The sequence below is a fragment of the Physeter macrocephalus genome, chromosome 9, assembly GCF_002837175.3.
Source record: "Physeter macrocephalus isolate SW-GA chromosome 9, ASM283717v5, whole genome shotgun sequence".
NCBI classification, from domain to species: domain Eukaryota; kingdom Metazoa; phylum Chordata; class Mammalia; order Artiodactyla; family Physeteridae; genus Physeter; species Physeter macrocephalus.
In genome coordinates, this window is record NC_041222.1 from 57,152,552 (window position 1) to 57,169,529 (window position 16,978).

A 16,978-nucleotide genomic window follows, 5' to 3' on the forward strand; every position below is an offset into this window, starting at 1 on the left:
TCATTGTCATTTGTTTCCAGGTATTTTTTTATTTCCTCTTTGATTTATTCAGTGATCTCTTGGTTATTTAGTAGTGTATTGTTTAGCCTCCATGTGTTTGTGTTTTTTACAGTTTTTTTCCTGTAGTTTATATCTAGTCTCATAGTGTTGTGGTCAGAAAAGACAGTTGATACAATTTCAGTTTTCTTAAATTTACCAAGGCTCAATTTGTGACCCAAGATATGATCTATCCTGGAGAATGTTCCATGAGCACTTGAGAAGAAAGTGTATTCTGTTGTTTTTGGATGGAATGTCCTATAAATATCAATTAAGTCCACCTTGTCTAATGTATCATTTAAAGCTTGTGTTTCCTTATTTATTTTCATTTTGGATAATCAGTCCATTGGTAAAGTGGGGTGTTAAAGTCCCCTACTATGATTTGTATTGATTTCCCCTTTTATGGCTGTTAGCATTTGCCTTATGTATTGAGGTGCTCCTATGTTGGGTGCATAAATATTTACAGTTGTTATAGCTTCTTTTTGGATTGATCCCTTGACATTATGTAGTGTCCTTCTTTGTGTCTTGTAAGAGTCTTTATTTTAAAGTCTATTTTGTCTGATATAAGAATTGCTACTCCAGCTTTCTTCTGATTTCCATTTGCATGGGATATCCTTTTCCACCCCCTCACTCTCAGTCTCTCTGTGTCCCTAGGTCTGAAGTGGTTACCTTGTAGACAGCTTATATGTGGGTCTTGTTTTTGTATCCATTCAACTAATCTATGTCTTTTGGTGGGAGCATTTAATCCATTTACATTTAAGGTAGTTATTGATATGTATGTTCCTATTGTCATTTTCTTAATTGTTTTGGGTTTGTTATTGTGGGTCTTTTCCTTCTCTTGTGTTTCCTGTCTAGAGAAGTTCCTTTAGCATTTGCATGGGGATTCCCTTGTATGTTATTTGTTGCTTTTCCCTTGCTTCTTTCAATATTTTTTCTTTGTATTTAATTTTTGATAGTTTGATTAATATGTGTCTTGGCATATTTCTCCTTGAATTTATCCTGTTTGGGACTCTCTGCACTTCCTGGACTTGACTATTTTCTTTCCCATATTAGGGAAGTCTTCAACTATAATCTGTTCAAATATTTTCTCAGACCCTTTCTTTTCCTCTTCTTCTTCTGCGACCCCTATAATTCAAATGTTGGTGCATTTAATGTTGACCCAGAGGTCTCTGAGACTGCCCTCAATTCTTTTCATTCTTTTTCCTTTATTCTGCTCTGTAGTAGCTATTTCCATTATTTTATCTAGTAGATCTCTTATCCGTTCTTCTGCCTCAGTTATTCTGCTCTTGATTCCTTCTAGAGAATTTTTAAGTTCATTTATTGTGTTGTTCATCATTGTTTGTTTGCTCTTTCGTTCTTCTAGTTCCTCATTAAATGTTTCTTGTATATTCTCCATTCTATTTCCAAGATTTTGGATCATCTTTACTATCATTACTCTGAATTCTTTTTCAGGTAGACTGCCTATTTTCTGTTCATTTGTTTGGTCTGGTGGGTTTTTACCTTGCTCCTTCATTTGCTGTGTGTTTCTCTGTCTTCTCATTTTGCTTAACTTACTGTGTTTGGGGTCTCCTTTTCACAGGCTGCAGGTTCGTAGTTTCCATGGTTTTTGATGTCTGCTTCCAGTGGGTAGGGTTGGTTCAGTGGGTTGTGTAGGCTTTCTGGTGGAGGGCACTTGTGCCTGTGTTCTGGTGGGTGGGGCTGGATCTTGTTTTTGTGGTGGGCAGGGCCACGTCTGATGGTGTGTTTTGAGGTATCTGTGAACTTAGTATGATTTTAGGCAGCCTCTCTGCTATTGTGTGGTGTTGTGTTCCTTTCTTGCTAGTTATTTGGCCTGAGGCATCCAGCACTGGAGCTTGCTGGCTGTTGGGTGGAGCTGGTTCTTAGTGTTGAGACGAAGATCTCTGCGAGAGCCCTAGCCAATTGATATTACGTGGGGCCGGGAGGTCTCTGGTGGTCCAACATCCTGAACTCAGCTCTCCCAGCTCAGAGGGATACCAGGCCAGAGCACCAAGACCCTGTCAGCCACACGTCTTTTGGGAAGTCTGAAGTCTTCTGCCAGCATTCAGTAGGTGTTCTGTAGGAGTTGTTCCACATGTAGATGTATTTTTGATGTATTTGTGGGGAGGAAGATGATCTCCACGTCTTAGTTCTCTGCCATCTTGAAGGTCCACTTACTGTGATAATGGGCTGATAACACGGTTTCTCCAACTCCAAGAGAGAGGCATACTGTACGGTACTGTAATTCTTTGAAAGTGACAAATAGGTGGTGGTGATGGCGGTTCCTGCAGTCGCTGTGAGCTGCGGGCGGCTCTGAGGGCAACATGGGCATCTCTGGATGCGTGGCTCACATGGTGGTGGCCCTTTGGATACAGCCCAGCTGTGCAGTGGCCTAGACCTCGGCATGGCTGAGGGCTCTGTGCGAGCCTTTACTATTTTAAAGTGTGCACTTCAGTGATGGTTGTGCAACCATCACCACTATCTAATTCCAGAACATTTCCATTCCCTCAAAAAGGAACCCTTTACCTATAAGCAGTTAATTCCAATTTCCCCTTCCACCAACCGTCTGGCAACCACTAATCTAGTTTCTGACTTTATATATTGGCCTAATGTGGACATTTCATACAAGCAGAATCACTCAGTATGCAGCCTTATGTCCATCTTCTTTCACTTACTATAATGTTTTCAAGCATATGGTGAACTTCATCATAATCATCATTGAAAGATATCTTACTTGAATATAATAAAACCATTTGCTCAGAGTGGTAATAAATACATGGAATAATTAGAAGAGATCCAGCCTACGATTTGGAAGACTGTAGCTTTAGTGCTGATCTCTTCCTACTTTAACTTCTGAGGACTTCAGTCTCCTCTGCTATACAAAAGGTATATTAGATGAGATGACATCAAAGGTCTCTCATTTTTATTCCCGTTACTCCAGGAATCTCAAAGACACACAGACACACACTGCTTGTTTTCTTGGAAAAAATAATTGTTACAAAATTAATTACCTAGATTTGAAAACTTTAGTTCCCACCTTGATCTGGAGACAGAAAATCTGAGACAGCTGCTATCAATAACACTTTGACCTGATTATATATTCAGGAAGTTATCACCATCTTCTTAATCAGTTGAGAAATAAAACAAAAGACAGCCTGAGCTGTTTGTATCAGTGTGGCTTTCCCTCCAGTTCTGAAAAGGGATAATGTAATCAATGATTTCCATCATGACTTCCTCCCTGATTAAGAAAAAAAGCTCCATGCTTAAAAAAAACTATTAGAAATTTGCACATTTGCACTATGCTTTTATACTTTTACCTTCCTATCTCATTCACTCCACATCTCCAGTATCTAGAACACTATCAGGTACAGGGTTGGCACTTCATATTCAATATTTGTTGAATGGATGGTGGATGGATGGATGGATGGACGGATGGAAGCTGTATAATGAAAGGCTGATCCAAAGAGTAAGGATGAAAAATACATGTTGACTTTTCTTCTCCGTTTCTTCTTACAATGGGTAGAATAAATTAAAAATGTTAAACACTAAAGGGACAGTGATTCAGAACTAGAAATAAGTTTGTTTTATTAATTTTTATACAACACTAGATATAGTATATTTAATAAGCTGTTTGTCGCAGAAATTAATCAGCACCAGCTTATGCTTTAAATTACACAGAGCCATAGTGTTAATGAAAATATGTTCATATTCTTTTTGGCTGTCTTAAAAATAAACACAAACAAAAATGTAAGTAAATGTCACCTAGCTCATTTTTACCACTCCTTGGAAGGAGATGAAGTGATTGTCATATGTTTTCTAAGTTTATGCTTAGCAAATATATACTATATATATATATGTATGTTTTTGTTGAAGACCAATGGTACAAGATTCTGAAAAGCTACACACTATAGAGCTGAGTTAATGCCCTTGGATTAACTGGGACTTTTCCTGACTCGGTATTCAAGTCTGGGGAGAAGAGTTGGGTGGCATTCAGGTCCTTCTTTCTGATGCTCTCTTTCTCAGCTACAATCAACCCTCATCTCTTCCTCCACTCTCCCCTTTCTTCTCCTTTCCTATAATCTCCCATTGTCACTCTACCATCACTCCATTTCCTTCCTTCCCACTCCCACCAGCACCTAAAGGATGACAGTAACCAATCAAGGTGGAAAGAACCATGACCATCATTTATTTCTATTCCCCCATCAGTCAAAGCCCAATCACGAGAAGGAGATGAAGGTCATGATGAATATTGCCCAGCACCTACACTTGCCTGAATTAATGTTTTCATGATCAAGAATATTTCAAATATTCTTCTAGTATTTCTAGTTGCTATAAAAATCAAAGCAGTCTCTCTTTGTGCTAACATTTGCAATTACATTTAAATACCATTGTCATGGCAGGAATGTAAAATAAAATCTACCATGCTGATCAGGTTCTACATAGTTGCCATGGTTCTGGATTTCCAGTTTTAAATAGTTAATATAGTTCTATCGGTCTAATATATTCCTCATTCCTTGAACTTTTACTTTCCCTCCTAGGATACAGCCCTTTAGGTAAACAACTCTTCATTTCTTTATTCAGCATCCCACCTTTCCACATTGCGGAAGCCAGTGGATCAGAAGGGATTTGAACTGATACAGAGAATGGGTTTTACATCTTTTGGTTAAACACCAGGAACTACTTGTGTCATACAGAAGACCTGTGTATCACAGCAGTCCAGACCCTACTTGTGATATCTAACGTAAGGAGCCCCCCGACTCCACAAAGATGTTGGAATTTAATAAGACGTAGAATGTCTAGATCTTATTCCAACCTCTTTTTGTAAATATTTCTATTAACCAAAATTTTGATAAATGAGCACAAATAGAACAAGCTTGTCATGTTTTATAACCAGAAACGGGACTGAATTTCTTCAATCACTTTTAGTTTCTCTCAGGGTATTTTTATAATAAAACCTGCACCAAAACTTTGGTGCACTTAATAACTCCATTTTGATTCTGAAGTGACCCTGGTGCTCATATAGCAAGTCACATGTGGCATAACCATATTTTTCAGGGATTATGAAAAGAGGAAAATTTTGAGTAAATGGTTTAGAAATTAATTTTTAATTTCGTGTAATTAAACCTTGATTTCAGAAGGGAGTCCTTGCAAGGCTGCAACATGGGTCACTGCTACAAAATGTTTCACTTAGCAGCCATTATAAATTAATAAGGTACCTTTTCATTAGAGAATCAGGTTAACATGGCATTTCTACAAATATTAAATATTTAAGGGCTCAAAATTGTTTCAAAATCCTTTCTGAGAAGATAGGCTTTCAAGAGCTCTGTTTTCAGTATTACTTTTCTTTGTTCATCAGCATAGTTCATTGGGACACTTTTGAGAAAGTCATATTTTTCTTCCATATGTTAATCATCATTCATACATGCTTTTTATTCCAAATGTCCTTGAGAAATGCCTGTCAGTACTATAAACATGAATGAAGAGAAAGGCTCATGTTACTTCAAATTTCTCATGACCCTGTAAAGCTGGGGAAACCCAATCATTTGCTTTGGAATGGTGCACCATTCTTATTGGAAAAGGAGATCTGTCTTGTGAGTAGTGATGGGTAGACCTCTGAAGGACAGGTAGCCCCTGAATTCTTACCTGAACTAGAGCTTTGCAGATGAGTTTCCATCTGCCAGATTCTTCCATCTAAAGCCTTCCTTTTTCACCACAGAGAATTCTCTTTTTTATCCACAGGCTCTCAGCTTTCACATTTGAAAGGGCTCCAAAGGGCCAAAGCAACCCTTTGCAGCTCAACCTTGATTTAATGAACTGGCAGGGTGAGCTTCCCTCAGAATGAAGTGGTAGAAGCACCTGCAATATAGATTTCAGAATGGACTCATGTGAGGTATTGGGACCAAAAACATCCAAGGACCATGAAATTCGTGTTGACTGAAATATGGAGTGAGGTCTCCAGAATAATCAAATCTTGTGCCATATAATACTCGGGGTTTTATTTTGGAAGGTATTGAGATGCAAAAATTTTATCTCTTCCTATAAGAAACATTCATTTATCAATCTTCCTGGAACTATTTAACTGTGTTTCTTCTTTACTAGATAGACTCCTTCAAACACTTTGATTAAAAAAAAAAAAAACGTACCAGTCAGTCATGACACCCTGTTTTCTATTGAGCCATGTGCACAAATCCTGTAAATAAATAGGTAAGAAATCCCAAGTGGGCACCTGTAGGGCCAGTTACATTTAGAGTTTCCTGGAGCACATATAATTGTGAGATTTGCCCTTCTTACAGTCCTTTGTTTGCCATTTTCCTTGTCTTTGAACTAAAACACAGTTCTTGCCAGGCTTTGAACGTTGAGGAAGCCCTCTCCTCCAGTTGGTGAAGGTCACAGGTTCACCGCCGATCCACTCCCAGTGGCCAGCACGCACTTGGTCATTCAAACCTAATGTGAACCAAAGAAGTGTGCCATAGGATTTTATTACATTTACAATTGGATATCATATCAACCTGTTATTCAAAGTTAAGTAATCACATACAAATGTAGGCCTACATTCTAAAACAATGACTAGGACCTGGGAATCCTATAAGACACAAGTGAGAACATAAGGTTTTGGGGTCAGGCAGATTGGAATCCAAATCCTAGCTCCACCACTTGCTAGTTGAACATCTCTGGGCAGGTTATTTAACCTCTCTGAGTTCTCTGAGTTTTAGTTTTCTCATCTCAGAAGTGTATATCTAAATATACCTAAGCCTGTTTTGAGGATTAAAACAGATAACGCATATAAAGCTCATGACATATAAGTGTTTAATAAATGGCAATTATTATTCATAGTATCCTACAGGCAGAACTCCCATCACACTCTTGTCTATTCTTTTTCCTCACGATTTAAATGTCTCGGTTTTCATATTTGAAAGTAGCTTACTAAGTATTATTTTTAGTCTGGAGCTTAAGGTTTTTTCAATCTGCTACAGTTCTAATAAAAAGCAGCTTTTCTCAACTTGTCTCTCTACTCCCACTGGCAGTTTTTTGAAAATTACACTTCAATGTTGTAAAGCTCTTGTAATTTTTCTTAAAGAAGCATTCCTCCTCCTGTCTTTCAGAATAGAAATAAAAATAATAGAATGAGAAAAGAATCCTCTGCAATAGGATGGCCTGGCAGCTCCCAAACCAAATTTGACCATGAAAACAGTCTTTGTTACATAGCATGTAACCCTCTCCCCACTGGATCTCATTCTATATTTGGGGGTGGAATAAAATGAAGTACTTTTGGTTGGGAATGACTGTCTCCTCTGGACTGTTTCTTTGAATTATTGATCAGGTGATGCTATGCCCAAGAACTTTTTGGGGATAGAGCCTTGACATCAGTCATTGTGGACATAGAGAAAATTTATCTTCCAGCCTTAATTTAATACTCTCAGATGATTTCAGAATTAGACACTCACTGAGTATTACAGAGATTTTGAGAAGCCAAGAGTGCATTTATTATAATTCCCTGAAATACAATACCTTTAAGGAGAGATGGTGAGAATAGTGACTTTAGTGCACCCTGAGAATTCTACTTCTAAACTGGCTTGAAAAGATTTGTATTACTGTTAAATTTGTAGAAAATATTAAAACTTCAGAAAACAAAGGATAAAATTAAGATCATCTATAATTCTTAACTGGAGATACAAAAAAAATTTCTAACTTTTTGGCTTATTTCTTTTTATATCTATACATATATGTATATATGTATATATATCACACATATATACACTTCTTATTTATTCTAAATTATTTCATGCTTCATATGGCTGTAGACAGTGCTTTTTCACTTAGCACCTTGCCACAAATGCAGTGCATTACGTATTTTATATACAATATGCATTCAACATTGAATGAATTCATAAACATAGGCATTTTGTCATGTCTTTAATATTTGATGCCTTACAAAAGCATTAAATATTAAATATTCTTTCATATGGTTATACTATAATTTATTTCACCATCCCCTATTTACAACTGTTTCTAATTTTTTACTTTTAGAAATAACATTTTAAAAATGCTCTTACTTATAAATTGAATCACATTCCACATTATTTCTTGGAGAAAGATGCCTATAAATGAAAGTATTATGTAATTAAGATGAGTTTTAAAAGACAGACTATCCAACTGTCTAACCATTGCTTATTATTGTAAACCACAATTATTTGGCCTATGGCAGGGAGACGTTCTCTTCACGTTCTTGCCTTCCCCCTCAGGGCAGCACGGATACTTGCCTATCCAGAAGGGCTTTCTTCCACTGATGTCCCAAAGCCACTGCATATGCTGCCTGGAGAGGACAGTTACAAGGCTGCCCAGGTGACTAGGTGCAAATACACGAAAATAAGAGTGTCAGTGACAAGGAGTTCAACATTTCTGCTGATGTGAAATGCATAATGGAAATCAAAGATAGTTTAAAATAGAAAAAAACTATATATGTAGAAAGAACTTTCCAAGATTTTAATACTCTATTTTTTTATATTAATGAGTATCTGCAGGGTGCGGTAGATGACAGCAAAGAAAGTGATATTGTATTATAATATCTGGGCTTTAAAGCACAAATTCAATGGGTTTTAAACATCTTTTGAGAAAATCAGCAACTGCTTACTTATATAGATTAATTACTTAGTGCCAAAAAATGACTCCTCTCATGGGAAGTTTATCTCTAAATGGCATAAATTTGGCAATTTCCCAGTTAATTTGACCAGTAAGGTAACCCAAACTATTCGTATAAAATTACTTGAAGCTGACATTTTGAGCTTTGCGTGTTTAGTCAAATATTCCAATATTTGTGACTCTTTCATCCCACCTAGAGAAACAGGCTCAGCCTCACTGCCAAACCTTCGTATGTTGTGCAGAAGTTAAAGCACCTGTTCTTACTAATATATATAAACATTTTCCCCAAAATATAATTCTATTTTTAATAAGTTTAAGGTATACAGCATAATGACTTGACTTACATATATAGTGAACTTTGATTACCACAATACGTTTAGTTAACACCCATCATTTCATACAGTTACAAAAAAAAAAAAAAGAAAAGAAAAAAATGCTTTTTTCCTTGTGATGAGAACTCTTGGAATTTACTCTCTAAACAACTTTCAAATCTACCACACAGCAGTGTTAACAATAGTCATGTTATACATTACATCCCCTGTATTTACTGATAACTGGAAGTTTATGTCTTTTGATTACCTTCCTCTAACTCTCCCACCTCACATCCCTCACCTCTGGTAACCACAAATCTGATCTCTTTTTCTATGACTTTTTGTTTTTAGATTCCACATGTAAGTGAGATCATATAGTATTTGTCTTTCTCTGTCTGATTTATTTCACTTAGCATAATGCCCTCTAGGTCCACTCGTGTTGTCCCAATTGTCAGGATTTCCTTATTTTTATGGCTGAATAATATTCCTGTGTGTGTGTGTGTGTGTGTGTGTGTGTGTGTGTGTGTGCGCGCGCGTGCGTGTGTGTACCACAACTTCTTTATCTGTTCATCTGTTGATGGACACCTGGGTCATTTCCATGTCTTGGCTATTGTAAAAAATACTGTTATAAACATGGGGGTGCAGATTCATCTTCAACATAGTATTTTCATTCCCTTCAGACATATTCCCAGAAGAGGAATTGCTGGGTCATATGGTAGTTCAATTTTTAACTTTTGAGGGGCCTCAATACTGTTTTCCATAGTGGCTGCACCATTTTACAATCCTACCAACAGTTTACAAGGGTTTCCTTTTCTCCACATCCTTGCCAGTGTTTGTTATCTCTTGTCTTTTTGATGACAGACACTCTTCACAGGCATAAAAATTCCTTATGAATTATTTTCACAGCTAGCTGAATTATTCCTATAAGCAATATTTGATTCTATCTAATTCCCCAACGGTGTTCATTAAAAGCTCTTTAAAATGCTTTAAGTAAAAAGCCAATAAATAATTATTTTTTTTCTTTTCTTCTTTTTTTAATACAGAAAGTCTCAAAAAGAAACAAACAAAATCACCTTGATCTTCTTGCCTGGTTAATATCTACTGATATTTTAAAAAGCAGGAAACATAATTACTAATACATACTTGTCACAAGTTTAGACTGTTGAATTTTTTTTCATTTTGCCTATATCTTTCCAAACTTTAGATTCATTTCTCTGCTTTTCCAGATCATGTAGAGTGAACATAATCTAACCTGTCTCTTAATGATTTTTTTCCTACTAATACAGTAGTTTAGTTTTGTTTGATGCAGTGGTGACTTCTGGGCCTTCTGAGATATGTAGGCTCTTTTCCCACTTCTCTGAATGTCCTTGTGGCTGCCGGATTTGGGTTGTGTGACTTGGTTCTGACTTTACTACTTACTGTCAGCTCCTGTCTGACAGTTACAGCAGATATGATAGCCAATTTTTCTCCCCTCTCTCTCACATCCAATATGGTAATTCTGATGTGCTGCGGGTTTAGAACATGGAATATGAAATGTGTATAAAATATAGACTGAGGGAGGGCTTGAGGGGCTGCTTCAGTCAATGTGGTGTATCAGACAGAGCGTGGGACACCTGGGTTTCACTTCCTGCTCTGTCTCCAATTTCCTTATGTATGTAACTTCCGCCTCAATGTCTTTATCAGGAAGGAACAGGTTTTATTCAAGGATATTTACCATCTCCTCCTGCTTTAAGATCCTTGAAACTATCTTTAAAAGATACTTTGTAATATCCATTTTAGCTGGTCAAGTACAAGTTTGATTTCCTTTTTGATGCTAGGAGAAGCAAAAAGTCCCAAAAGAGCAAGAGGGGAAAACAGCTGTGTTTAGGATAGGTAAAATGTTAGACCATAGTTATTTACAAAAAACATATTTAGGCATTTGTATGTTGATTATTTTATAAAAATACCATTCATTTTCTTTTATACCCATATACAAATAAAATAGAGAATATTAACTATATAAATATGTATATATTATAGAGATATAAAAATAAAATATAGAGATACACACAAATAAAAATCTTTTGACAGCTCTGAAATTTGAAGGCATTCAAAGTATAGTATTAAAAACAGAAACCTTAATTTTTTCAGTTACAGAAATAAACATCTACTTCTTTGAAACTTTTTGATTAAATATAGATGTATTTTAGACTAACTCTTCAAGGAAAGGTCAGCAGGGGTTCCAGACACTCCTGTGGGAAAGCAAAATGGTTTCATAGATAATGATCTATAATAATAGAATTACCAAATGTACAATGACTGCCTAAGGAAATGAGCAGATGAGATTACAGTATGTAAATTCAAGAAATACCTAATCTAGGAGTCTGGCTCCTCTGGGCTAGAAAAATAATAAAACACCAATGGGGAGCAAAGGAGATTGGAGATAAAGATTGGGTTGAGTTAGCAATCTTATTAAGGACAAAGGATAGAGTAAAATTTGCTGTTCTTCTTGAAACACGGGTGCTGTAAATGACCATATGTAAAGGACCATCAGGTAGCAAGGGAGCCTGAGGAAACATAACCTAGAATTGAAAAACGGTCCCTGAGACCAAACAAAAACACTCTAGATGCATATTAATTCTAATTATAGAATCTAAAACCATCTCCTAAAAATATTCATGAGAAGGTAAATAGCCAGGTTATAAAATGTTGAAACTATTAATTTTACATCACAGAAGGAATCGTTAATTCCCAGAGGAATATTTATTTTTCAAGGGAAAGAGGTTGGAGAAGAGGACTAAATGAACCTGAAAAGTAATGGGTGAAGGGAAGCAGAGAGGCCCATAGAATGAATGAAAACATGTTGAATGACAGAGGAGGTCTTGGGGTTCAGAGAAAAATTATACTGAGGAGGTGGCCTTGTCATCCAAAAATGTTCCTCTTAAAATGACTGATCCAAAAGAGTGTGCAGATCTTTTATTTTTGTTTTAGTTTGCTTTTAATATGCTGCTCGGCATTTGCTGGAATGCCTGTAACTAGTATTAACTGTTCTTGGGATAATCATTCTTATTGTCCTTTTGAAATAAAATGCATATTGAAGTATCATACAAAAGCCATCAGGTCAAATATTCATACCCATTTTTCACTTAAAATTTGAAAATTAGAAGCTTTTTATGATATTTTTAAAATCTCAGGCTTCCCTCGTGGTGCAGTGGTTGAGAATCTGCCTGCCAATGCAGGGGACACGGGTTCTAGCCCTGGTCTGGGAAGATCCCACATGCCGTGGAGCAATTGGGCCGGTGAGCCACAACTACTGAGCCTGCACGTCTGGAGCCTGTGCTCCACAACAAGGGAGGGCGCAACAGTGAGAGGCCCACGCACCATGATGAAGAGTGGCCCACGCTTGCCACAACTAGAGAAAGCCCTTGCACAGAAACGAAGACCCAACACGGCCAAAAATAAATAAATAAATTTATAAAAAAAAAAAAAAAAGAACAATCTGCCTAACAATAAACTGATTAGAAAAAAAAAAATCTCACACCAAATATATTTTACCTCTTACACACCCTGGAATACCGTCAGAAATGGTATTTGATAAATGCTTTAATTTCTGGACCAATATAGTAAATACATAACATGTAAGTCAAAATAGTTTATATTACTGATAGATACATAATGTCACTGTCTAAAATATGATGGGAAAACCTCCAGCTGCCCCCTGAAAACTTTCTCTTGCTCTGAAAGCTTTCTCAGTTTTACATCTAAAAAAAGGTCTCAGTACTACAGTTAAAACAATTCCCTGAAACCAGAGGTTTATAAAATTAACTTCACAATGATATGAAAAAATTAGTTTTGAAACTGCTTATAACATAATGTTTGATCTGCTATATACGATCACTAATCGTCTTGAATTAATAAGGGAGATAGAAAATTTCCATCACTATTATACTGGATTTTATAATAGTTTACTGCAGAACAAAATACCTATTTATGTATTTCTTAATACGATTATTCTGAGATTATGATCTTCTAGGTTTTTGGTGTCAAAAAACATTTCTTATGAAATAATGGCAATTTAAGGTAATATTGTTGATGTCTTCATTTTGACAACCCTGTATTAGTCGCCCAATAACTTTTTTATTTTATTGATCCATCTAATTACCCAAATCTGTTGTACTTCTATACACTAACAACAAAATATCAGAAAGAGAAACTAAGGCAATAATCCCATTTATTATTGCATCAAAAAGAATAAAATACTTAGCAATACCTAATGAGGCAAAAGACCTGTACTTAGAGAACTATAAGATGGTGATGAAAGAAACTGAAGATGGCAAACAGACGGAAACTTATACTGTGTTCTTGGATTGGAAGAATCAATATTGTTAAAATGACCATACTACCCAAGACAATCTACAGATTCAGTGCAATTCCTATCAAATCACCAATAGTATCTTTCACAGAACTGGAACAACAACAACAAAATTTAATTTGTATGGAAACAAATAACACTCTGAATAGCCAAAAAAATCTTGAGAAAGAAGAATGGAGTTCGAGGAATCACACTCCCTAACTTCAGACGATACTGCAAAGCTATAGTAATCAAAAGACTATGGTACTGGCACAAAAGCAGACACATTGATCAATGCAACAGGACAGAAAGCCCAGAAATAAACCCACGCACTTATGGTCAATTAATCTACAATAAATGAGACAAGAAAATACAGTGGAGAAAAGACAGTCTCTTCAATAAGTGGTGCTGGGAAAATCAGACAACAACCTGTAAAAGAATGAAATTAGAACATTCTCTAACACAATATACAAAAATAAACTCAAAATGGATTAAATAGCTAAATGTAAGACCGGATACTATAAAACTCCTAGAGAAAAACATAGTCAGAACACTCTTTCACATAAATCGCAGCAATATTTTTTTGGATCTGTCTCCTAGAATAATGGAAAAAAAGCAAAAATAAACAAATGGGACCTAATTAAACTTAAAAGCTTTTGCATGGCAAAGGAAACCATAAACAAAATGAAAAGACAACCTACAGAATGGGAGAATATATTTGCAAATGATGCTACTGACAGGGATTAATTTCCAAAATATATAAAGAGCTTATACAGCTCAGTATCAAAAAAAAAGCCAAACAACCCAATTGAAAAATGGGCAGAAACCTAAATAGACATTTCTCCAAAGAAGACATACAGATGGCCAACAGGCACATGAAAAGATGCTCAAGATTGCTAATTATTAGAGAAATGCAAATCAAAACTACAATAAGGTATCACCTCACACTGGTTAGAATGACCATCACCAAAAAGCTCACAAATAATAAATGCTGGAGAGGGTGGGGAAAAAAAGGAACCATCTTATACTGTTAATGGAAATGTAAATTGGTGCAGCCACTATGGAGAACAGTATGGAGGTTCCTTAAAAAACTAAAAATAGAGTTATCATATAACCCAGCAATCCCACTACTGGGCATATATCTGGAAAAGATGAAAACGCTAATGTGAAAAGATTCATGGACCACGGTGTTCATAGCAGCACTATTTACAATAGCAAAGACATGGAAGCATCCTAAATGTGCATCAACAGATGAATGGATAAAGAAGAAATGGTATATATATACAATGGAATATTACTCAGCCACATGGTATATATATACAATGGAATATTACTCAGCCATAAAAAGGAATGAAATAGTGCCATTTGTAGCAACATGGATGCAACTAGAGATCATCATACTAAGTGAAGTAAGACAGAGAAAGACAAATATCATATGATATCACTTATATACAGAATCTGAAAAAAAATGATACAAATGAACTTATTTACAAAACTGAAATAGACTCACAGACATAGAAAACAAACTCATGGTTACCAAAGGGGAAAAGATGGGAGGAGGGATAAATCAGGAATTTGGGATTAACAGATACACACTATTATATATAAAATTGATAAACAATAAGAACCTACTGTATAGCACAGGGAACTATAGAGTCAATAGTTTGTAATAACCGATATTGGACAAGAATCTGAAGAAAAGAATATAAATATATATATATATGTAACTTGCTGTACACCTGAAACATTGTAAATCAACTATACTTCCATAATAAATAAATAAATTTGTAAAATAATATTTCTATATTCTAAAGAAAAAAATTAATTTATCAAAAAAAGAAAATCTGTCTCTTCCCTTTTTGATGGAGAAAATATACACAATTCCTATCAATCAATAACAAGAAGACAAATGACCCAAACTACTGTTATTAAAAAGGTTACTAAAGATATTCTTGTAAGTGCTTTTTTTTTAAACATATATTATTATTTCTCTTGGGTAAATACCTAGGAGTAGAATTGCTAGGTCACAGAGCAGATGCATGTAACTTTATAAGAAACTGCAAGACAGTTCTACAAAGAGGTTGTACCATTTTACAATTCCACCAACAATAAATGAGAATTCCATTTGCTCTACAACATAGTCTTTGTGATTTTAACTATTCTAGTGGGTGTGAAGTGGTATTTTATTGTGGTTTTAATTTGCATTTCTCTGACATCTAATGGTGGTGGGCACCTTTTCATGTCTTTACTGACCAACTGTCTCTCTTTACTTGTGAAATCTCTAAGTCAATTGCTTTTTTTTTTTTAACATCTTTATTGGAGTATAATTGATTTACAATGGTGTGTTAGTTTCTTCTTTATAACAAAGTGAATCAGCTATACATATACATATATCCCCATATCTCTTCCCTCTTGCATCTCCCTCCCTCCCAACCTCCCTATCCCACCCCTCTAGATGGTCAGAAAGCACCGAGCTGATCTCCCTGTGCTATGTGGCTGCTTCCCGCTAGCTATCGGTTTTACATTTGGTAGTGTATATGCTATTTTTTTTAAATCTGGTTGTCTTTTTGTCATTGATTTGTAGGAGATGTTTATATTTTCTGGATTTGAGACCTTTATCAGATACATGATTTGAGATGAGCTTTTCCCAAATGTGGTCTGCCTTTTCATTTTCTTAATAGTGTTTTTAGATGAACATAACTTTTAAAATTTGATGAAGTGCAAAATGTGACTGATATCCACCAGCGATTTATCTAGTCTCAATTTCTAGCCATGGAATGTGTTAGTCTAATTGCATTGCTTTGGATAATATCCAGGGAGGAAAAAAGGAGGGTCAGGGATAGTTACATATGCATTTTTAAAGTCTGCCTCAGCTAGATAAATTTTGTTGTCATTATCTGACCACGAGTCATCTTTCATTGAGTGTTCTGTTATCCAATCACCCTTTGATCAACTCGTCTGGTTTCATAATCATCAATGCCTCTTACGTTGTTATAGGCCTGATGCTGTAAGACTTTTCATTGCTATATATTTTCAAATCAGTGGGCAGGAATTACTATTTAATAAATATAGAAATCTGCAACACTGCTGACTCAGAGAATCTCCTTCTGACTTTCTCCAAAAGTTTAAGATAGAGAGGCTAAAAAATAGAACTGTGATATGGGGATATATGTATACGTATAGCTGATTCATTTTGCTACACAGCAGAAACTAACACACCATTGTAAAGCAATTATACTCCAATAAAGATGTTAAAAAAAATAGAACTGTGGCAATGGCACAGTTTTATCATAAAAGAGCTAAGTCAAAATTACTGACAGGGATTAATTTCCAAAATATATAAAGAGCTTATACAGCTCAGTATCAAAAAAAAAGCCAAACAACCCAATTGAAAAATGGGCAGAAACCTAAATAGACATTTCTCCAAAGAAGACATACAGATGGCCAACAGGCACATGAAAAGATGCTCAAGATTGCTAATTATTAGAGAAATGCAAATCAAAACTACAATAAGGTATCACCTCACACTGGTTAGAATGACCATCACCAAAAAGCTCACAAATAATAAATGCTGGAGAGGGTGGGGAAAAAAAGGAACCATCTTATACTGTTAATGGAAATGTAAATTGGTGCAGCCACTATGGAGAACAGTATGGAGGTTCCT

At 35.7% G+C, this 16,978-nt stretch overlaps 1 protein-coding gene across 1 annotated transcript in view; it reads right to left on the reverse strand.

Annotated features, from left to right (window-relative positions):
* Positions 1-3,733: 3,733 nt before the first annotated feature.
* Positions 3,734-16,978, reverse strand: part of FREM1 (FRAS1 related extracellular matrix 1) — a 236,311-nt gene continuing 223,066 nt past the window's right edge. The window contains exons 37-38 of the mRNA XM_055087212.1: positions 8,295-8,380; positions 3,734-6,477 (exon numbers count right to left, since the gene is read on the reverse strand). Of these exons, the coding sequence (XP_054943187.1) occupies positions 6,278-6,477; positions 8,295-8,380 (286 nt within the window). The 3' untranslated portion in view covers positions 3,734-6,277. The remainder of the gene's footprint in view (positions 6,478-8,294; positions 8,381-16,978) is intronic.